The sequence below is a fragment of the Camelus bactrianus genome, chromosome 7 (genome assembly GCF_048773025.1).
Source record: "Camelus bactrianus isolate YW-2024 breed Bactrian camel chromosome 7, ASM4877302v1, whole genome shotgun sequence".
In the NCBI taxonomy this organism is placed as follows: domain Eukaryota; kingdom Metazoa; phylum Chordata; class Mammalia; order Artiodactyla; family Camelidae; genus Camelus; species Camelus bactrianus.
This window is the reverse complement of record NC_133545.1, coordinates 42,669,311-42,694,380: the sequence shown is the minus strand read 5'-3', so window position 1 is coordinate 42,694,380 and position 25,070 is coordinate 42,669,311. Positions and strand designations below refer to the sequence as shown.

General features: G+C 39.7%; 1 protein-coding gene across 1 annotated transcript in view; it reads right to left on the bottom strand.

Moving 5' to 3' along the window:
* The window catches only part of JAZF1 (JAZF zinc finger 1), a 299,755-nt gene that overhangs the window by 109,644 nt on the left and 165,041 nt on the right, over nt 1-25,070 (bottom strand). The window contains exon 2 of the mRNA XM_074367315.1: nt 20,586-20,658. Within this exon, the coding sequence (XP_074223416.1) occupies nt 20,586-20,658 (73 nt within the window). The remainder of the gene's footprint in view (nt 1-20,585; nt 20,659-25,070) is intronic.

Genomic DNA, 25,070 nt, shown 5'->3' with positions numbered 1-25,070 from the left:
GACATTTTATATAAAACAAAGAAATGTTATCATTAGATCAGTTTCAGTAGGAGCTCGAGCCAGCGGAATGCTGTTCATTGATTCTATGTCCATATGATGGTATCTGAGAATCTAGGGATTCAGGATGCCCTCAGGATCTTTCCATCATGGGTATCAAAGAGACAGCGAAATTTCCCAGAGGCAGAACGCTGTGCTGGTTCAGTGTTTTGTAACCTCAAAGATGCAAGTTCAAATCTCAGCTCCACTGCTGGTGAGTAACCTCTTTTTAGTTTCACTTTCCTCATTTATAAAACAAAGATGATATCTCAGCCATAACAACAGATTATTTTAATAATAATTGGAAACCTTTCTGCTTTCTGCATATCAACTTTTGGTTGACATGAATTCCTGACAGTAGCCATGTGCAAAAAACATGATTCACCACAAAATGTACTCTCACTCAACTTACTGAGACTTTACCAGATACAAGACTAGCCACACAGAAGAGGAAACACATGTAGGTAAACAGTATCACATAATTTTTCTTCAAAATGTTCTGATTGTAAATGTGCCTAACTCTGTTGACCCTGTGTTGGAAAAGGATAAAAAAGTCTTCATGGTAATATTCGGAAAATTCCAATGAGGTCCATAGCTTTACAGGTTAAGAATCCAAGTGGCTCGGATGACTGGGTGATTCATAGTCTTCCCCAGTCCAGACAGTCAAGACTTGCTTTTCTAAAAACAGAAGGCTTTCACGCTAATCCCAGAATCTCTAAGGGACAAGGGAAACCAAAGAGATCAGAACTGGTGGATACAAGTTATATTTGGAGTCCTGTACTGTGTGCAGAACTAACAACTCCCCAGAAGAAAGGCAGCATGCTTTGCCAGGCCATAAATTAATTACCTTTAATGGCCAGGCTTAGGGTAAAAGCAAATAGACACGCAAGCGCTTCCCTATCTGCTGCTTTCATTTTGGTATTTAGCACTAGAGTTAAAATCACTTTTAATCAGCCAGAAAGGCAGTTGTTTTTAAAACAGTAACATGCTGAAGAGAGAATTTCCCCTGATATTGTGGGGAATTTGAACTTTGGCCCTACTTGTGGAATAATCCTACATATGCCTGTCTGGAATAAACTGCAAATCTTTTTTTGTCCCCTTTAAATCAATAGGCTAAAGTTCCCCAAAGGTTAACAGAAATGCTTCTCCCCATCATCTTCTCTTTTAAAACAGTGCTGTACAGGGTTAGCATTCACCTCTTTAATTTAATAAACCAAGCAAACTGAAACACAGTGAGCTTTCAGAACTGGGGAATTCAAATTCCAAAGTATACCGTGCTTTGAAGTGGAATTCTTTGTGACTGATTTTCTGTAAATCAAGGTGAATACAGATAGTAAGGGTGTGAGTTTTCTGGGGAATATATTCTCATATTCCCTATGTACAGTTTGGCATATAGCATTTTGCAAACTTAGTTTCTATTTGTTAAGTCAATGAGAATTTTAGGAGTACAAAAATAATCACCTTCCTCCCTATCAAGGCTAAATTTCAGTTAACCCCAAATTTGAAACACTATAGCTTTGTGGCTGTGTTTCTGCCTGTTAAAAGGATCAGAGTTAATTTTTAGAGGAGAAAACACTTGCTATTTCATTTCAAATTCTGCTATTTCATTTCAAATTCTGAATTGCTTGCCCCTGTTTCCTCTGGCTACTCATTGTAAGTTACAACGGCATCACAGGAGGAGCTGTCAATCCTGGGATCTTGCACACATTTGTAGTGTGTCATAAACAATTGTACAAGTGAGAGTAGATGGCCTGGTGTTTGTAAATGATTCCATTTGTAACAAATTGAGGTAGGTTTAAGGTTAACCTCATGTGAGCAGTACTTTACTCTTATTCTCACATCATTTCTTGAGTGGACAATGATGCCTACACGTGAACTGGTTACATACAGATGTATAAAATAGTGATGGCAGGTGTGAATTTCTCTAGGGCTTCACCTAGACCCTCCTCCCTGAAATGTCCTGGGATTGAGTAGAAAGCTAAGTTTTCCCTTAGGAATGTTTGTAATGAAGATAATCATCCAATATGCAAACTGCAAAAAGCTCACTGGTAAATAACAATTCACTTCTGAGAAATGGTCCTATAAAAATAATCTAAAAGGAAAAAAATATTGGCACAATGAAAGATGTTTGTTTCATCATGATTTATAATAATTAGAGCTTATTAGGACAAAACGGATGGCATGTTTCTGTGAACTCTATCTTACGTGGTCATTAAAAATAGTAATTTTGAAGATGTGATAGCAAGTAAAGATGCTAATGAAATAACACAGTTAAATGTGTGTCTTGATCACAACCTTTCACAAATGTCTGTAAGATTAGAATGGGATTCAAAAAATGGAAACAACACCAAGTACAATGCTAGAATGGTAGACTATAAATGAGCCAATTCCCTTCCGCCATCTTCAAAGCTGATTTTAGGATTTCCTTAATAATACAGATTTCCTTTAAAGGTCTACACAGCATATTAAGTTTTTTTTTTTTTTTTTTTTTTTTAAAGGTGACTAAGGAAACCAAAGGAACCAACCTGTTCTGGTTATCATGAGTCCCACCTACATGGCTGGCTGGGTCACCTTCAGATGTCAATGATGGTAGCTCATGAATCTGTTAGTCCTTAAAATATTGGCTAATATGCTGAAGCTAATCTCAAGAAAATTCATTAAAAAAAAAAAAAGGAGAGGGAGAGACTTACCCAGTCTATCTTGTGGTCTGGAATTTATCGTGATATCTATGACCGTGAGTGTGAGTATTTTCGCATGTGTTTCTTTTTTCTAACATTATCAGCATGAGAACGACTAGAAAGGCACTGTAGATTTTTCAGAAGTCAAGACAGCTGTGACAGCTACAGGGTTTCATTTACAGGCACTGACACTGCACATTTCAGTACACATCAGACTCAAAGGTTAAAATATGTACATAGGGCTCTTCAGCATGAAATCCAAGCAAAGATCATAACTCTTGACAGTACCAAAATGTTGCCTTTCTTATTTTTTCAAGTCACTGTACACCAAAGATAACTTGGCTCCATGATTTTTTTTTAGAACACAAATAATCAAACAAAAATGCATCTATTCTACACACAAAGTCTAAGGTAAAGTAGAACTGGTGACAGCATTCAAGGCAGATCTGAACAAATTTATTTTTATAGTCAATTGTCTCACACTGCATGGATACATATGTTTTCCTTATAGCTAATATTAACACACATAAATGTCTATCATTCAAGTCTCAGACATTTCAGAATTACTGCTCAGGATGAATAAGGGCCAAGGATCAAAATATCCTTAAATTTCCCCCAATTTAACTACATAAAGAAGACTGGCAAATGTATCTCTGTTTAAAAAATGTTATATTTCTCTGGGACACATCCTTTTAGAGCACATGTGAGTCTTCAGTAGAGGGCTGATTAACCCTTCCTGATCTTTACTCCTGACAAGAAAGCAAAGATGGTTGTATTTTATAAATCTTGAGCCCATTCAATTTTGGTAAGGCTAAAGACTAATGAAAAACGAAAGAGAAAAACAAAGCCAAAAATCATAAATCCTTCCTGACTAGAAGGCATTCCTCCCTTATCCCTAAAAGAAACCTATTCCTGCACATCTTGTTTGAATTTAACTTCTGAAGTTTGTCTTGTTCCATCTCTAGAACAAGTCAGGCGGCAGGGTATAAAGATATGACTACATGAATAAAAACACAAGACCGGAGAGCGGCCACTGCACACACGAAAACAGGATGGGACAGAAAAATATGAACTGTCAAGTGACATGTCTCCTGGACACACATGTTTCTGTAGCTTGTCGTGAATGTTCAATGGGAAAGCTACTGGAAGGATCTGAATTCTCCTTCCCTTGCAATTGCAAAGCATGGAAATGTAATCAGGAAAAGCTAATGCTTTATAAGCAGCATGCTGGCATCACTTTTCCGTTCTAGAAGATTTGCTAAAAGAGAAAGCAATCAACACATTAACACTATACAGGACATTCAGCAACTCTACAGGGAAGAGTAAGACTCCCACTAACACGATGCCAGGCTCTTCCGAGAAGGTGCTATGTGCAGATGCTGGGTTTGAGTTTAACTTGGGAAGAGGGCAATTTTTTTTTTCAATCCCCACCCACTCTTTCTTACCCCAGCCTTATATGATTTATAGTATTTTTATTGCAAATATAGTACAAAAAATGAAACCTTACTTTGTGCAGATTGAAGTGGTGATGAGGAAATTGAGGTGGTTTGGCAATGGATAGAGGTGGGGAGTGAGATGCAAAATTCTATTCCCGTCACAAGTGAGAAAAACACAATTTAAGGCTGACCCTGTACACAGTCATGCTTGTGGGGAGGGGGGCGGGGAGGAAGGACTCCTGGTAGGCAAGGGCACCAATGACATATGGAATGTGGCCAGGCCTGTAACGAGATGAAGTCCATAAAATGCATTATCCCTTCTCTGAGCCTCTGTAAATACAGAGAAGCAGGATGATAGTCTGCCACAATCATTACTGGTGGCCAAATCTCTCTGGTGGGAAAGGCAGGTTTATTTTCACGCTTTTAACATTAGCAGAAGCTTTTGAATAAACAGAATTCTTCGGAAACTCTCAAGGGATGATCCTGACTGTCTGACCTTCCCGTGGTACCCTGCTTGGCAAGTTCTTTCCAGTTCCTTCTGAATTCCTTTCAGAGTCTGGGATTCTGATCTGGTAACTTGCAAAGAAGCAGTACAAGCAGCAAAGATGAGGCAGTGCCTTAACCTTCCAGCTGCTTAAGTTCAGACAAGAGAAGAAAACGGGCTGGGACCCCAGGTTAACTGCACAATGGTGCAGATTTCACAGATCTGAGGACACGGGCTTGCCAGGGTCTCCATCAATTCCAAACCAAGAGATTTGAAAAGGCTCAATTACCATTTCTTATTCAGCCTCTTGCCTTAGACTTCTGCTCATTTGGGCAGTTTGGGAGGGAAGTGGGGAGCTGGAGGGAGGGGCCACTGGACAGAGAGGAACAGAAACCAGGCAGCATATGTCTCTCTTTCCCAAGCCCTTCCATCCGGTTCCCCATTTTTCCAGGGCCTTTGTGATTCTCACAGACTGATCACAAATGGTGAAGAGGAAGGAACAAATCTTAACACAAGATGATCTTTATCCCTCAGGAATCACACAAAGGTTTATCTAGTCATTCAGTTTCAAACAAGGACTCTATAATTTATATGAATGATTTGATCATTGCTCTGTGGGGTCTGGGCTTTAAATCTTAGCTTAAAGGCAGATTTCATATTCAGGGCCCTTTTGGGAGGAATTCCAGAAGACAGCTTGGAAATTTACACCTCTTTCATGTTCTGAAAAGATCCAGCACTGTTCTGACTGTGCTACAGCCCTGCTACATGAAAAACTGGGGTCCATCACACTAGTCATTCATAAACACCATGTGCTGGTGTTTTCCTTATTATTAAATTGGCAGAGGTTTTTATTTACTTTTGTTTTTTTTTTTTTTTAAGAGGAGGTACTGGGGATTGAACCCGGGACCTTGCACATGCTAAGCACGCACTCTACCACTTTGAGCTATACCTTCCCCCATAGAAGTTTTTAAAATGATAATCTTTAATGCCAGCAAGGAAAACAGTGAAATATGCTTGCTCACCACAGGCAAGAGTAAAAATGATTACAACCTATATGAAATAATTTGACAGTCTGTATCAGTGTTAAAGTGATCACATTCGAATCTCAGTTCTGGAAACATGTCACAGGGAATCATGACATCATTCAAAACAGTGAAAAACTTAATCCAACAGCCAATACGGCAAGTGGCTGAATAAGTTCTAGGTATTAGTGCCGCCAAGAATTATTTTTAAAAAATATTTAGAGATTGAAAAATGCTCAAAATATAGCTCACTGAGAAAAGCAAATGACAAAATTCTATGTTTGGCATGATTCTGGAAAAATATGTACAGGAGAAAAACCTAGAAGAAAATACCAGGAAATATTACCCATGATTAACTCTGGGTGAAGAGATTTAAAGTTTTTCATTATCTTCTTCATTTTACTAAGTTTCTACCATGAGACACTACTTTCATAAAGAGAAAAAAAATCTTAATAAGATACTGAATCAAATAGATGAAAATTATAAAAATAATGAAAATAGGTTTTTAGGTGGTTGAGTTTTTCAAGCTGGCAAAGATTCAAAAGAATCCTAATTCCCACTATGGGTAAGAAAGGGTAGAGCAGACTCATATATCCTACACTGGAACTTCTAAAGGATACCCTGGTGAGATTTATCAGAATTTCAGTTGTATACATCTTCAGATTCAGCAGTTCCCCTGATGGAAGTTCATCCTAAGGGAATAACTGGAGTGGTGTGCCAAAGACGGAAATACAGGGTGTTTACTGCTGCATTGTTTACACCTTAATGATCAAAAAAGAAAAAGAAAACTACCCAAATGTTCATCAAGAGAGGGCTGGTTTAAATAAATCTGTAGTAAATCTATACGGAGGCTACATACCCATTATAATGAGAATTTATGGCTATATTTATTAATATATAAATAGTTCCACAATGAAATCTGTTTTAAAAGATAGAATTATAAAAATGGAGTATGGTCCATTTATTCTCTCTCTCTCTATATATATATCCACAGATATACACACACACACATTTCATTGTGGAACTATTTATACACTAATAGATGTATGTATTATATATACATATTGAGAGAGAGAGAATAGAACACATAAAATCCTGGAAGGACAGAGGCTAAAATGTTACAGTAGTATTTTCTGTGCATGGTGGTAGAAATACAGGTGATTTTCATGTCCCTTTTATATCCTTCGTGGATATGTGAGTCATTAATGATGAGAATGCATTGACTGCAACATTAAGATTTCAAAATGGTTTAAAAATATTGCAGCAAAAATTTGTAAACCCATCTCCAGCTTAAGAAGTAAAACACAACCAATACTGGTGAAGCCTTTCTCTACTCATTCCCGTGGTACTTCTGTCCCCAGAGATAACTATGATCCTGGCTTTTGTAGTTCTTCATGCCATGCACTTCTTTACACTTTCATTATGTACGTCTGTATACCCAGGCACATTACTGTCACTCTCAGAATAAAAAAGTTGTTCTTAGCGTTTAAAAGAAAAATCTGACATGGCTTCAGCCTCCTTAGCATGGCTTTGGGCAGTGGGTCAAAGCCACCAGCAGAGCAGGATGCATATGAGGGCTCTGGGAGAGCAGCAGGGGAGTAGACCCTACAGGTCCAGCTGCACCTGCTGGCTGCACCCCTCCCCGAGGCATGGGCAGGAGTGGCTCAGGAGGAGAAGACAGAATGCTGTGACACCCCAGTTTTCTGACTGCCCTTTCCTTCTATAGTGGCAAAGGCAGGGATTCAACAGACTCACACTTTTCTTTGTAAAAAGATGGACGAATGCTTTCTTACCAGCTGTATTTACAGACTCAAATTGGCCAGGGTTTAAAAAACTACCTATTATTGCAAAGCAATCTAGGAAAACATAAGTGAAAAAGCAAAAATTTAAAAAGAGTTTATCATACTTTTTAAACATACACGTGAATCAACACTTGAAGGCAAAGATAAAGCATCTTAAACGCTGATGAAATCTAAGTGCTATTTCTTTTTAATTTTTATCCCTGTTCTTATTCTAGCATTTTTATACATCAAAAATAAAGAGATATAATGGATCAGAAATAAATTGCTCTGAATGCCACTTGACAATCACCAGAAAGACTAAAATTGAAATGACTAACAAACAGTACAGTGTCGGCGAGCAGGCAAAATAACCGGAAGTCTCACTCCTTGCCTGTAGGAGAGGGGGACGCCCAACCACTGGCAAAAACTGTTCAGCTATTTCTAACAGCTAAATACACAGCTACACCTGCCTCAGCAGTTCCAGAAAAACACCAAAGAGAAGTGAATGCTATCACCACAAAAAGACTGGTCTGAGAATGTTCAGTCTCTCTTTGTAATAGCCAAAGCCCTTCAACAGAATGGATGAGTCTGGTAATCCAAAAAATGGAATTCTATACAACAAACAAAAACAAACGGACTCATACCCGCAGCAGCATGGATGAATCTCAAAAACACATGTTGAGCAAAAGAAATCAGATACAATTAAATGGAAAGTAAATGGAAGACCATATGAAGTTCCCGGTTAATTTGCTTTGCCATAAACAGTATTATTCTATGCATAATAGAATGAGACCCATAACTTACAGTTCATATAATAAACTTATTAGCAGATGGGAAGAGATGACAGCCATGGGCAAAGCTCTTGTTATTTTGAATATGGAAAAAAAGAGGCTTATCAAGTAAAATCCCAGAGCCAGTACCTGTCTTTTGTCTCAGTATCTTTTAGGGGCTACAGGAATGCCATGTGCCCTCAGGGAGAAACTAAAGGCTTTACGATAGTTTTTCAGGTTTAAATGAAGATTTCTTTGACTTTGCTATTATACACAAATATGTGCATGCCCCCTTTAAAACTACAGAAAATAAGATCTAAATGGCTTAGTCTTAGAGAAATCAGTGCCAAAGACCAGAAAGAATTTTTTTTTAAAGGGTGAATAAGCTAAGAGCATCATGCCTTTATTAATTATAAGCATTCTGGCTTTGAGTTTTCAAAAATATGGCTGCTGTCTAGCGAAGATGAATGTGATATAGAAACTTCCCATCATCCTTGTTTGGCCCAAGAGAACTGTACATCACCAACTATGGCTGGTGCTGAACACAATGAGAAAATGGGCAATAAAAGAAAGAGCAATGTTTGCACGGGCACAACGAAGAACAAGTCTAAGAGACGTCCCAGCTTATTTGCTCCAAATGAATCTGCCCCAGTAATGAAAATGAAAAAAATAAATCAAGTTTGCACCAACGATGGATTCTATTTTTCCTGGAAGACTATAGTACAGAGGCATTTGCAGTTGACACACACTGCCAAAGGGCACCATACATTCTTTCTCTAGTTATAGGGACGGTGACACCAATAACCCTTTCCTGCTAACCTTAGTTTGGGCCAAAGGCAAACTTGGGCAGTATCTGATATAAAGAGACAGGCACACAATTTTCCACGATGATAACGGTGCTTTTCGAGAGGAGCAAGTGTTGACTGTTGCTAAACTCTAAATTTGAAATAAGAAACTGAGTTGGCTCAGCCAGGCACAGTCAAGAAAAGATGTACACAGACACTGCTGAGAAGGCAAGGACAACTCCAAAAGCCGGATCCAATTTCTGGTCTTGGCATGTTGAATCATATCTCATTAGAGGAGAGAGGGAGTTGGCAATAACTGATTGTACGCTGGCCCAACCATCTGTAAATTACACGGGCCCACGTTGTCACCTAAATCTGCAGGGAAATTTCGGTGATCACGGAAGGTGGAAGCCCTGGGAAGGCTTCTCTGCAAATCCTTCTCTGTGTCGAACATCATGTTTACAGTCTGAGCAATGGTGCAGAGTGAACTGATTGTCAAGGAAAATGCATTAACTGGCATCAAGCAAGGGAAAAAAAGCCCCTGGGACAGAACTGACATGAGCGCAATGACCAGAGACTAAATTATCGTCTCCTTACGGTGGATGAAAAATCCTCCTCCTCGCTTGTTGTTTGGGTTGTAGCAGCAGCTGGAGACAATGACATAAAATACAAGCTAGCATTTAAATTATTCAAGTCTGGTAACTGCTAATAGTTTGCATGTATGATGGAAAGTGAATATGATGTATGATTTACATGTGAGTAAATTCTGAGCTGTGGGTTTTTAGATGTAATGTGTGTGAGGCAAGACAACGAAAGGAATTGGAGATAAGGAGACACTGGCCTTATCCTGGAGAGGCCGGGATTCCATGCGGTTTTAAGAGAAATCATATGACATCTTTTTACCTTGGTATCCAGGTAATCCTGAAGAATGATCAAAATATACAGCCAAAAGATCTGGAAGTTCAGATCCTGAGTCTGTCATCTACTAGCTGTGTGCATGTGGGCAAGTCACTGAATTTTTCTGGTCCTTGTGAAAAATGAGGTAAGAGGAGAGTCTTTTATAAGAGGATCATGGCTCAATGGAGAAAATGTGTGATTTCATAAGAAACCAGAATACATGGAATTATTTGTGGAAGTTCCTTGTAAAATAAAAAGGGTAATTACATATATTTGTTTTTCATTGTTTCTGCTGTGACCTACTCCACAGGGCAGTATGATGATGAGTTAAAATGTAGGGAATTCTTATGGAAAGCATGGTAATAGCATGGGGAGGCACTAGGATGTACAAGGAAAACCAAGACTTTGAACTGCATGAGTTTGCTTTGGAGCCCACCTCTAAAAACTACTTATTAACGGTTACCGCTACCTGAGGCATTCTTCACCTGGGGTCTGCGGACCTACGGGGCTCATGGATAGAACTCAGGAGATTTGTGAACCTGGATAAAAAAAAGTCCATCTTTACTTGCAGTCACCTCTAACTGAAACACAGCATCTCTTTCAATTACGAATACAGACAACTAATCATAGTACTTTGGGGTACCTATGACTTTGCACCCAGGGAAGCCACAGATATTTTGATATCACAGTAGAATTGTAACAGATATCTCAAATATTGTTTATATTCATCACTAATTCTAAGCTATTAACCCAGCACCTCAGCTTTTTTATTTAAGGCCTTAGTAAAGAAGCATGTTACTATATTGCAAATTGGTAATTTCAGTATTTTTACAATTTTATTTGAATATAATTGAGTTCTTTGTAATACTATATATTTTAGCTGATGAACTTAAAAACATTATTTTGGTAAATAGCCCATAGCCTTCACCAGCTCACCAGAGGGGTCCAAGGCACTAAAAAGGTTAAGAGTGTACACAGCCTCGCTGGAAATTCATTTTCTTAGGGGAAAAAGGAGAGAAGAGCTATGAGGCAGGGTCACTGTGAGATCACAGGTGACACAGAGAAATGCACTGCCCAGGGCCCTGCACACAGTAGGTGTTCAACTACCAGAAGCTAATCTGTGTTGAAAACTATGAGACAAGGGAAGTCATTTTCTGTATTACACATTTCATTCTTTTTTAACATGACACAGCGGCCATGAAATTGAGCTTTGGTCTTTTAAGGATTTAAGGTGGATGCTTCCTCGTGACTTGACTGTCTTCATCTGTTTGGGTTGGATGGCGGTGTGTGTTGTCTGGGCGCCACGGCCATGTGGCTCTCCTCCCTAGTCCAGACTGCTATTGCTGGAAACAGCCTACACACAGACCAGAGGTGAGAGTCCACACTGTGCCTGAGGATGGAGAGGTCTTTCTGGGGCCATGGGACTGACCCAGCTGCACTACTTTGAGCCAACGGGCAAGGTCTTGGCCATGGTAGCGGAAATGAGAGCAAGTTATTTAGAACCTGGGAACACGAAGCTTATTTTAAAGCTTGCCAGCGCAGGGGCCTTCAAAGGCAAGACTAGTCTTTAGGCTCAGCATAATGAACCTCAATGTGAGAAAATTAAGTCATGTTTCAACTTGAGTCCCAAATCAACACTCTCAGCAATATGAGAGCATCCCGCAAAGGGGAGTGCACTGGAGCCATGGAGGGAAGATTCATGGCCTTCTTAATTAACTCCAAGTTGCCGCACATAAGGGGAAAACGATAAATCAAGTAGATTACTGCCAGTGATCTGAATTTCCAAATGAAATAAGAGAGGTGCAGCGCCTTGAGTCATTTTGTAAATGTGTACGATGGAGGGGGATCTCCAAGGTCATCCCTGATGTTAAAATTCACCACCCCTGACAACAGTCCCTTGAATGCATTTCATACCACAGGCAAAATACTCGCCACGTTGTCAGGTGTAAAGAAGCAAGAAACAGAAAGGAGAATGGAACACGTAACAGGAGGGCAACATAAGACACACGTGTAAAACTATGATTGTTAGTCACACACTTATTCAAGACATATTTACTGAGCACCTGTGATGTAACAGGCACTGTTCCAAAAGCTGTGGATTTAGTGACAGCCAAGGTAAAGTCCCTGCCCCTCAGGGAGCTCCCATTCTCCAGGGGGAGCCAGGTACCAAACAACAAGATAACTCATTAAACTGTGACTTCAGGTGGTGTTAAGTTACATGAGCAAGAAAGCAGAGGAAGGGCACAGAGGGGGTGGATAGGGAACTATTTCAGTTGGCGGTCGGGAAGGCCTGCTGTGCGGGTGACATCTGACCAGACACCTGCAGGAGGGGAGGCAACCGCATGAAGCTCTGATGGAGGGAGAGCACCCCAGCAAGGATGAGAGCTGGGAGCAGGATGAGCTTGCCGAGCAGCACTGGGCTGGTGAGAGGTGAGGCTGAGAGGTGGGGGTGCCCATCACAGGGCCTTGTTAGCCATGGGGAGGAGCTTCATTTTTAACTCCAAGTGCAGTAGGAAGCCACAGATGGGAGAGGGAGGTGACCCAACTTAAAGAGTCTACTAACGTAGAAACACAAGCAATGAAATATTGGCCTGTAGAATAAACCGGGATTAATCCACATGGCAGCATTGTTACTAGTGGCAAAAACCACATACACATACAAACAAACCTGGAAACAACCCCAGTGCCCACCAATCAGTAGTGAAAGAATTGAACTGTCATACATCCATATCTTAGAATTTTATGTAGGTATTAAAAAGAATGAGTTAGAGCTACCTCTAACATAGACCTAGAAAGACATAACATGGAAAAACAAAAAGAAGTATTATATATTCCTTTATTATTTATTTATTTTAGGCTCCCATTTTTTATAAAAACAAATGTTACCAACAACCAAACCCCTACATACATGTCTGCACCTGAGTTAAAATGTAGCTGGATACCCAATGTAATGTGAACATTGGTTACTTTAGGGCAAGAAGCTTATTGGGAAGTTGAGGAGACAAGAGAGAAGCTACTGATCTTACATACATTTGTACACAATTTTATGAGCCAATGGTCACAGCTAAGTGTGTTAGTGCTGTGATTTTGGAAAAGGAGTGTAAAAAATTTAACAATTCCTTCTGGGACCATGGAGAACTTTCATAAAAGAGGCAGCATTAAAAGTCAATCTTGAAGAGCAGAATTGGCACAGGGAGGGTAAGAGCAGAGAAAAGGGAGGAACCCAGCAAACTGAGGGCAAGACATGGAAGGTTTCTGTATGTGGGGCACATGGACTGATACTCTGGGTAAATCTTCTGATGGCAGGGTAGAGGCAGGCAGGGAGACTAGTGAGTTCTCGGGACAATCTGAAACAGGACGTTGGAGTCTCAAGGAAGGACAGTAGCAGGGGAAACGTTCTAAAGGTGATTAGGATGCAGATGTTACAGATATGCTGCCTGGTTATTTGGAAATGGGAGTGAGGGAAAGAGATGGATAGAAGGGAATTAACTCCAAGCTTTCTAGACTAGTGAATGGATAAGTATCATGAATCCAAAAAGGAGAAGGCAGTTTGGAGGGGGATGTGAAATAATGGGCCCAGCACTGGAGGAGCTGAGCCTGTACTGAACATTCATGTCCCAACAGGCAGCGAGAAATGAGAATTGGAGGAAACCTCGGATTAGGAGACAGAAGTCCTCTCCACAGAGGTGACAGCTCAATTCCAGGAATGGAGTGAATACAGATGGAAAAGCAAAGTACCAGGGACAAAACTTGGGAAGAAGCCTCTATCTGTGTGGCAAAGAGGTAAGAGAAGAATCAGGAAAGAACTGGTTAATGGACATAAGGGAGCAAAGGGTTACAATAAAATCCAGGAAATGGGTTTCTACAAAGGGGAAAAAAAGAAAATCTAAGACCATTTCTAGATGGTTTCTATATCAGCAAATCTTTTTCAACCTGTAACAAGTCTGAAGATTTTGAAAAAATGTAATGCAGCTTTGAAGTGGGCTTAAAGATGCATAAAAAGAAGATCAGCCATAAATACTTACGGGTAGACATAAGAAAGGCTAAAAAATGGCCTGACACGAGTTGTATAAGCAATCTGTTTTGAAACACCGATTGCCCTAAGAATAAATGCTAGACAAGTTACACAAGGAGGCCCACTACCCAAAAAGTGAATCATATCACCCAGCCCTGCCGAGACTCTCCTCTCCTAACGTGTTTTATGCCAGCAGCACAAGCTAATTCTGTCGGAGCAAGCCAAAATGTCACATAAGGGCTCTTTCCAGCCTCCTGGTGTCTCTTGAGAATACATGGTTTTTGCAGAACACAATGAGAAAGCCAAATCAGGTTAGAGATATTACAAAGAAAATCTGGCAGGCAGCCATCTCGGCTTTGTTTCAACTGATGTCCATAAAAACACAGGTTAAGAAAATGGTAGCACAATGTCTGGTGTTTGAGATCTAACAGTATGCAACATGTTTATGGTGTGCATTAGGCTACAAACTTCAGCTGGGCCTGGGGCACACAGCAGAACCTCAGACCTGATGGACAAAGGAGGGAAATAGGAAACTATGTCCTGTACTGTAATAAATATGATTGCTCTCAGAAGACCACAAACAGGTGGTTTCATGGAAAGAAAAAAAAAAAAAAGACAAAATACTGCTTTCAGATTAAAAAAAAAATCATATGCTTCAGGCTTGTTTGTATAAAATAAATAGAAGGCCAGTACACACTTGGCCAATTACAGCACTTTTTATGAGGCTATGACTGACTATAATCTGGCAAAAATGAGTCCAACTGAAACAGCAAGAGTGAGGGTTGGGGGGAATTAGATGAGGTTTTGGAGTGGGAATGAAAGTGAGAAAGAGGAAGAAAGCTTTCATTAAGCAGTTCACATTCTGGTAGGAGGATTTAAAAATAAAGCATCCAGACTGATTTTATTTTCATTCAAAACAACCTCTTATTTAGTGTATTTTTCCTTTACGTTCTTGAACACATTTAAAATGACTGCTTTCAAGTCTTTGTTTCCTAAATATAACATCTGAGCCATCTTAGGGAGGGTTCTCTATTGACTGCTTATTTTTCCTTGTCTAAGAGGAAGATGTTCTGTGTCTTTCATGTCTAGTAATTTTTCATTGTACATTAGACATTGTGTATCTGATTCATTCCTATGAAGACTATTGATTTTTGTTCCAGCAAGCAGTTCAATTTCAGGCTGATCATGCTGAACTTGTGCAGGCCGTGGGTCTCACTTGTAGCTGCTGATCTTTGGTAGGGCTCACAGTCTTACCCTGAACAATTCTACCCTTAGCCATGGACACAAAGGACCTCATATAGACTTTTGTGGCCCATTTCTGCACAGATCCCTCATCTCCAGTCCCCCTGTATTAGATTCCAGCAGGTTTAGTTGCCCCAATATGACATCTCTCTCCTTGGGTTCCAGCTCACTCCACTGCAGTAAGGAAAATGTCCTCAGTCAGTGAGCCAGAGGACCAGAGAGCTCCCCTCCTAAGTTTCCTTTCTCCCAGGGATTACAGTCCTGCACTGCCTATTGTCCAGAGCCTGAAAACCATTGTCTCATACATCTATCCAGGTGTTTATGGTAGGAGAACTAGTGAGGGTCACTGTTTAGCATATTTTTACGCTGCATTCCATACGAATGCTGAGTAAGAGTTGAACACCACTCCATTTTCATTACATAGTCTTCTCAATGCACCTGGAAAGTACAGGCTCCTGGTTTCTCACAGAACTGTCCCTAGATTCAGTGACTTATTCACCCTCTCATTCACTCATACACAAAGTGATTTAATTCTAGCAACCCCCAACTGGTACATGAAGAGCTAGTCCCATCAGATGCTTCAAGAAAATGTGCTCTGGGATCAGGTACGTAGGAGAATTATAGTATCCCTTCGGGAGACTTAAAACGCATATCAGCATAGGAGAGGGTCTGATTAAATCCTGTGGCAGAGAAACCTACGTTATTTAACTCAGGATTTCCCCAACAGAACCGTTTTGTGAATAAATGAGTTTTGTCTGTCCTTCTGTGTGTGTGTGTGTGTGTGTGAGAGTGAAAGAGACGGGGAGAGAGAGAGAGAGAGAGAGAGGAAGAGAGAGAGAGAGAAGCTAGCAAACAGCCCATTGGAATTACTGTTCTATGAAACCCATTTTAGAATCTGCTAGCTTAATAGCAAACACTAAGCTAAATAGAAACCCATTTTTAGAGGAGGTCAAACCCAACTACTGCTGTGCCAACAGTGCAGGGAGCCTTACAAAGAGAGTCTGAGTAGACCTATGATTCAGTAATAAGAGAATATTAAATTTTTATAAGGTACAAAATGACAAAAGATTGAGTGCCAAGAAGGTACTCATTTGCATCTGGGCATAATATTCCTTTACAGCTGACACCAAAATGGCATACACATTTTAACAATTAAAAGTTAATTTGGACACTCCAATTATTGTAATAAAACCATATATTTTGTAAAGAAAATAGTATAGTTAAGAGCCATGGCCGTGTTTGTTATCATGTCTTTAAGTTAGTTTACCCATTTCTGGGGAGACACAAGTTATTAATAAGCTATCCTGTCACCTCAAGACAGTGACCTGACCTGTATTCACAATAACCTGAAGGAAACACCCATATGCAGCCCAGTGCTTCTCATCAGCCTCTGTAAGGAGACTCACTTGACTTCACCCTGCAGCTCACTTACCACCTGCCTACTGGTGACAGGTGGTGGAGGACTGTTTCCTGAGCCCTCATGGTGCTCTGCCCTTTCCTCCCGATTGAAGATGCTAAGGCCTCGTTCCCTACTCCAGCTGACACCTGCTATGCTAGGCTTGCATGTTCAAGCCAGTTTCCTGGTGGCAATGTATCACTTAGGAGTGCCTGGTTACCTCTCTCATAGCATTTTCAGCTTCTACATGATAGTTACTCTTATTTTTATGTCTTTCTGCATCCCCTCTGCCCAGCTATCCACCCTGTTTTTCCAATGTTAGTTGTCCAAATCCTCCACTTAATTTCCTAAGCTAGTACTTAACTCTCTGATATCCCAACAAGTCAGGTTGTACAGCGATTAGAAAGCCAGGTTCTGGAGCCTAACTGTGCAGGTTTGAACCCAATACTCCCTCACTGTACCACCTAAGGCAAGTTACTTAACTTCTCCTCTGAGTCTCAACTTCTCATGTAAAGTGGAGATCATCAGAGTATCTCCTTCATGTGCTCACAGTGAAGATTAAATGAAATAAGCAATGTAAAAAAAAATGCTTAGCATATAGCTCAAGGCATAAAAAGAGTTGAATTTGCTCTTTCTAGTATTATTTCCTCTATATTCTCTCTTTCATCCAAAATCTTGTTTTTTCCTTGCCCTTCATATCCTTTTTTCCAGGAGTATAAATATTATACAGACTAAGCAATTAAATTTCCTATTACATGAACTTGTCATTGTTCCTCATGTCACAAAAATTAACTTCCTATCCTTAACAGTCATATCCATCTTTTTTTCCCCAAACTATTCCTACAACCCCCACTAATTCAATCTCCCTCTTTTTCTCATTAAACTATTTTTATTTTAAAATCTGCTCAGATGTTGTAACAGAACTGCTTTTAAAGGAATTAAAGTTTTATTCAACACATGATGTTCGAGAGTAAAGCAAATTAAAATGGCTATAAATGAAGGCTCCAATTTCTACTCAATTCTTTTTTTAATCCAAAAAGTTAGCTCCATTTTAAGAACCCTAACTGTGATTTCAGTCAATGCTATTGCCAAAGAAAGTTTCATCTCAATTTTGAGATGCCCAAAAGAACATTAGAGTTGCATAAGCAGATATATGAGCAGAGAAATATTAATGCTTTTCCTGTCTTCACTGCTCAGAAAAATTAAGAATTTATTTCCCCTTGAGGTTTAAGGAAAAAAATCTTACTTGTTCAACTTTGTTTTTTAAATAGTACTCTTTCTGCAGGATATTGCCATCAAGCTGACTTTCCCTCTCATTACCTAACCCTTATTACTCTTTTCTTGAATGTGTACAGGCTTCATGTGAATTCCAATATGTTTCCCTCCTGTGTCAAAGGCCCTTAAGACTCCTTTCAGCATTTTTTCCCCCGTGGCCAGACCCGGCTTCCTCCTTGCAGCTCTCCATTGGTCAGCTCTCTTTTTCATTTGCCAGGTGTTTATTTATCACCTACAAACCAATATCCAGAGAGTCTACCATGTGTTGAGTCCTATGTTATGAATGTGGCACTGTCCACCAAGGGTTGTCAGTAACCTGGGCAACCTTCCATACGCAGTCCTTCTCTTGACCTAAAGATCACTAGCAACCCCCTACATATGTCTGCTTCTCTACTAGCTAGGACATGTTGGGGCGAAGTCTCCATTTTCTCAGGCCTCTAAATACAACGTGTCCAGTTCAAGACACATCTTCTCCAGATTCAACTTCTGGTTGGTAGCAAACAAAGAAGACAGAGGAACCTGCGAAATGACATCTTGGAGACAGCCAAAAGAACACCCAGAAGGCAGGAGCTTTCTGGGGGATGCTGGCTCATCCCTTTGACAAGTCACTGTCAATGAAAGGAACTGTGCCAGGTTAAAAGCTTGCAGGGCAAAACATCCAGGTGTGATGTGATGTTCTGGATTGGAGACTGGGTTAGACAAACAGCTATAACGGACTTGTTTAGATTGTCTGGGGAAACCTGCACGTGATCAGGGTATTAGATTAGATGCAGATGTACTGAAGTGGACAAGTAGAGATCAGTGACTAAAGAGCAGGCTGCAAAACCACACATACAGCTTATGGTTAAAAATTCCACGGTATTTTATACTTATTTATTTTTCAAATTGAAGTATAGTTGCTGTTACATACTATTTTTCCAAAGTGATCAGAAAAATATGTGTTAAGGTGTTACCAGTAGTGATATCTGGGTGGCAGGAATGTGAGGTTTTAATAAAACAATTTTTTGTTTGGTTACATTTTCTAATTTTCTACAATGCCTGTATACGGCTGTAATAATAAAAAGTTATTTTTTCACATGACTCATTTTCTCCCAGAAGACTTATCTCGGAAATTTCACACCCATTGACTACACCGTGACTCTCTAGGATTCGAGCACATCCTAAGCACAGTTTATGCTAAACTATCACACTCGATTCAAGTTCTCTGGTGGTTTTTTGGTCTGTGGCCCTTGTCTGAATTCTCCGACTGGAGTCCCCAATCACACCTGACAGAGTATTTCTTTAGTGAGTATAATGCCTGTGTAATTAGTAGATTCCTGCTGCCAACATGGCTGATAATATAAACAGGAAGAATGAATGTGAAAAATCTCAGACTCATTAGGATAAGAAGGAGTGGTACATGAATTTGCATATACACAGGTAACATATTTTACCCTAAACACAATAGCCACACTACTAAAAAGTGTCCTATTCAATACCACAATTAATCTATAAGACTATCCTATTCAATATTAGTAGGCTAATTAACATACATTACATCCACATAATTCTAATATATAGACTTTTCAAAACCTATACTAATCTCTGGAAACAACACAGGTTTTGTGAGAAATTCAGATAAGTACATACATCTTTATTTGTATCTAATGTGATTTCGAAGGTGTTCTCGTAAAACTTCTCAAAAATTATGGGTAATAAAAAACTGCAGATATTTTATCTAACTTCCAGGAAAGGCTGATAAGTAGGAAACCCAAAGGAGATGTGCAAATAGATGTTTACGTTAATGAATCCTTTCAAAAACTTGCTTCATAAAAGAACTTAGAACTGAGCACAGCGACTCCAATTCAAAGCCCTGCCCAGACAACATTTAAGTAAATTTTCTAAAAAGGCATTAAAATGAAACAGTACAGATTTAATTCATCCCTAGCTTTCCAAGTCAGACCCTGAACCTCAGGTCTGGTACCAAGAAACTAAAAACACTCTTCGCCTTATATAAAAACGCGACAGTCAATAGAAATTCATGCACTGAATTACGAGCAGAGAATTTTTCATTCCCATTAAAAACTAGTTTTACTTTTCCTTTGCCTTTTTCTCTTTGGGGGTGGGGGTAGGGGGAGGATGTGTTTTCTTAACATAAGTTGATTTAAGGTTCTCTTCAAAAATCCCTGTCTCTCTAATTATTTGAGTTGGCTGTAACACCAAGTCCTCTTTTAGACCCGATATATCAAGTTCTAACTGTTCTCTAAAGTTGTGCTCACACATTTAGTTTCAGTAAAAATGCATGTTGTTCTATACAGAAGGGGTCAGTTGCTGAGAATGTTTACCAAAAGATGAGCTGCTACTAAGTAACTCTGATATTAAATTATTTCAATTTGCTATATATCCTGATATATGCTGATATTTCAACAATGTTCTGAATTCATAAAGCACCTCTTCACCCCAGGGTTTAAAAGTTTCATTCGAAAATAAATCCATTAATCTCCCAAACTGCCCTATGAAGTCAGAAGAGTATACTCTAACTCTGCATACAAAATACTTCCAGAATGAGCTTATAAATCAGTCATGTTTTCAACCATATGAACAGAGAACTACAACCCTTCCTCTTCCCAACAGAGAAACAAGAAAATTCCATATAGAGGTTGACTTTAAATAATCTCCTGTAAATATTTTAAGACTGAAAACATTTTTTCTACCCTGTTAAAAAGACACATTTCAAAAATAAACATGCGGCAGATACGAGGTTGCTATAAATTCTGAAAATGGCTTACCTATTAATGTAACTGAGGGCAACATAGGTTGGCTGCTGTAATTCTTGTTTTTCTAAAACACGTGGATCTGTATCTGAAATAAAAACACAATTATGATTTTTCAGCTTTTGCATCAGAATATACGAGGCTACCTAACCTAAAATAACAGAGGCTAAAGAGAGAAAAAGATTAATTTAGTATACCTCTTTTTAAAGAAAACTCTGTCAGCAAAGCACAATCATTTGTTCATTCATTCATAAATAACAAGATATTGCATTACTTTTCAAGAGAATTCCAAACATCAACAGTGATAAAATGTCCATCTGTCACACAAACTCTTGCACAATCCCCCTCATAAATATTGGTTTTCACTGCTTACAGTTACAATGTTGGCATGGTTTTTGGTGGTTAATCGGCCTAAGAAAGAAAGTCTCTGTTAATTATGCTCACGTCAATGCTGGAACAAATTAGTTGCTATTGGAAAACTCCATCAATTTGAAAATCTACTGAGTATTGTTCTTATTCACTGAACGCTTTTCTGGGTTTGGATTCACATTCTGGAGAGCAACGCTTCTCCTTTTTAATTGTATAATGAATGTATTTTCTAGACTCTCAATCAGAAATTCTCATGCTGGTGCAGAATCCACAAACACCACATTCATCAGAGGGTTTTTTTTCCCCCTTTAAGAGAGAGAATTTAACACCATAGCAACCTTCCCTAATGGTGCATCTCCAACACAGCACCAAAAATGCACTTTTCACAAGTAGAAATGTTTTCTCAAACCTCTTACATAGAGAAACAATTGTGGTAAATATATGCAAAAACGATGTTCCTACAGTAAGACTATAAAGAAAAGAAACTGAACACGTTTTTGTTTTCTTAGAGAAAGGTTCAGACATTTCACACCGATTTCTTTTCATTACAGCCGCGTTTAAAACTATCTCATTATTAGAACTCTTCCAGCTGCACTTGGCAATAACACCTTCTTTGATGTAATGACAGATGTTGTTTCAAGCACCTTTGTACGGGAAATGCTCACTGCACGTGGTAGATGTAAGACGCACATGCTGACTCCACAGTGCCTTCACAGGCGAGGGGGGAGGGGGTGCAGACACAGTGGCACAGATCACGGGGGAGTAAAAATGACAGCATAAAAATCAATTTGCAATGCTTTCCATCCCTAGACTAAAACCGGACAGTAGTGGCAATTTTATTCTTGGTGTTAAAGTTAAAAATCTCATGTTCCCTTTATTGTTTTTCCTATGCCAAGAATTTCAGGGACATACTATTCAGAAATCCCGCTTCCTGGGTCTTTGCCATCGCAAGTCCATGAAAGCCAAATTCTGAAACAAGAGACAAAGGTTCTCTGAATGGCTCCATCAAGTCGGGTCTCAAGGTTTTGGCAGAGCCAGTGAGAATACATCAGTAACTCAGCGTTTCCTCTCCCTCCTACAATGATTACATAGGCAACTGAGACAGATCACTGGCCTACAGATACAACCCACAGTTCTCTAAATACACGGAAACCACTCTTCAAGGGAACTAGTTTTAAAACACAACCTTTGCTCACACTCATCTAAGTTTGCCGGAGCCCCAAAGTATATCCATGCTGCTGAGAGGAATGCTTTGTGTCCCCCGGAGAGGAGTCAGTAGAACAAGGCTCACTGGGGAGAGGTGTTCTATCCCCAGAAGCGTCCACTGGGATGCTGAGTGGGCCATGTGTGCAAATGGTGACTGACAGACCAATCCTGCAAGGTCTTTGCAGGCGCTTTAACGAGGTAAGAAACAAGAGATTAGAGACAAAACCCACGAAAATGAAAATAAAAAAGAGGAAGACAAGAAAGAACATGGCAATGACTGCAAATGTCTGGAAGATTTCTCAAGCACTCACAAAACAGTTTCACCTCAAGTTTAGGCACTGATGACCGAGACACTTGGCTTCTGAGACAGGGACCTGAACCTGATTACTGAAATGCATCTCTTCACAGAGACATCTGGTGCATGATTATATCAGGTATATTATTTTGAAAGAAAAGAGCACTGCTTTGAGTCTAAAATGTGTGGATAAAGGGGAAGAGAGTTCAGAGCCCAATAAACATTTTTATGTTTTCCACTGTCGCCTGTATTCCTGTAACCAAAGTTTAGTCTAACAGTATTCCCACAAACCATCTTCTAAAGCTTTGTTTCCAAATTGTATAATTTCTAAAATATTTGAAATACAACCTCTCTAAGCTACCTTGACTTATTTATTTTTATTAGCGCACATGCATGTGTGTTCTTGTACACCTACACACAGACACACATTTGCATTATTCTCTTCTTCACACTCCAGTACCTCTTTGGGGAAGGGGAAGAAAGCATATTATATAAAATTCTACAGTTCTCTGACGTCCATGCAAATAAATGGTGTTGGCCACTGACATTCACATGAACTGCATCTTTAAATCTTGTTTCACAAAGAATTAAGAATGTTTGCATTCTATTTGCAAGGCTTTGAAATACTGCTTTCTCACTTTGTTCCACCACCTTCCATAACCTATGCCTGACTCATGCTCACATATTCTCAAATTATGAGTGGTGAAATGGGCTCCCAGAAGCTTCTAAATGCCACTCTCTCTGTAAACACCACACGGAAGCTCCTCAGGGAGGATTCTCCTGTTTTTCTAGAAGGCGGACTCCAGTAAGGACAAGAAAGTTGAACTTCCAGACAGACGTCCACCAGGCCTGAAACATCTTTTTCACATTATATGTATCCTTGGGCGACCTTTAGAACATCTATTAAAGCTTTGCATTCTTAAAACGAAATTAGGCACTTGGTGTCCACAAACCAGGAGAAGCCTGCACAAGTGCTACTGGGTGCAAAGCATCAGCTGCTGGTCACTCGTAAACATGAGCACCACCACTCGCCTCCTGGCTGACTGGTGTGCGGGGATCGTGGCTCACCACTTTATGGATTTAATTACGCTGCTGAGCCCTTTACATTCAGTATAAGTATAACAGCTGCCTTCATGATTCCTCCCCTCCTGGCGGAAAAGTAACTGATGTTAAAAACTCTCTACATGAAAGGATTAGAGTGACAGACTAGGGTTTTCACCTCAGGATGACGGAGACTGAAGGCCATAATCAGAGTGACCTGGAGACGGTATGCGTTGGAGATGACTGACTACAATAAAAAGAAATTCCTTATACCATGGGCCACACCACTTTTTTTTGCATAAGTTGCTACAATAAGAAATGTGCTATGAATTGCAATGGTCACAGCACACAATCTCCCCCAGATATTTCTCTGGCTTGTTTACGGCACTGATAACAACGTGAACCTGAAAAATGGTATTATTTCATTCTTTTTTATGGCACAAACTACTATATATAAAATAGATAAACAACAAGGTCCTACTGTAGAGCACAGGGAACTATATTCAATATCCTGTAATAACCCATAATGAAAAAGAATATATATGTATATGTATAACTGAATCATTATTCTGCACACTAGAAACTAATGCAACCTTGTAAATCAGCTATATTTCAATAGAAAAAAAAATGTGAAGCCAGAACACTAGCTACTACTGCCTATAGATAATATCCAACCCAGGATAAGGTCTGTGGGATAGAAACACTTGCATTTTTAATAGCCACGTGATGTTCCTTCAACTGGCAAGTGGCAAGAAAGTGAGCACTCCCAGTATGCAGCTATCTACAGCCCATATAACAACACTCTGCCACTTTTATATCACAAAGAAGTGACAGTAAGATAAACCCAAACTTTCTCAGTAGGGCAGGGCACAGCGAAAAAAAAGCAGAGAGACGGCTGTTTTCTGTCTCATATCACCCCCTGCACACTCACAGATTTCAAGCTGACTGAAGGCTAAGAGAATTCAAATCTTAACGGGTATTTTAAAATACCCAAGCAATAAAAACCTATCAACTTACTTCAAAGTTTCTCAAACACAGCGTGCTCCCAAGCAGACGGCAATGTACCTCTTCCACCATTCTCATTTCGGGGTAACAGCTTGCACGCACAGCTCTACAGTAAGGACTAGACACACAAAGTGGGAGCTTTCTGCAGCTCACATGGTCCTACTGACCTGGGTTTTATAGATTCAATTAAGTGGCAAAGGGCTCAATGTCGCAGCACCAGCTCCCATTACTTCTCAAGTAGTGAAGGAGGAAAGCCAGGCAGATGGCAGAAATAGGAAAGGACAGACTTCAAACCCTTTTCAGTAGGAACTAGAGTTAAATATAATCAAAGAAGGGCAAACAACACATCTTGTTCGATCAGGGAGGCCTGTGTTCATCAGCTCTGCTGCCTCTGGTATTGGGAACCAATGGCAACCAAGTCTCTGGATTTGGGAATCTACGTTGAGTCTTTCATAGTGCTATCTTCAAGCTTGCGTGAAAACTCTTATCAAGGTTGTTTTCTGGGTTAACTGAGGCTAACTGATGAGCTTATAGGCTTTGGCTATGCTTTAACTAGTCTACATTGCTAGGATTTTATATACCTG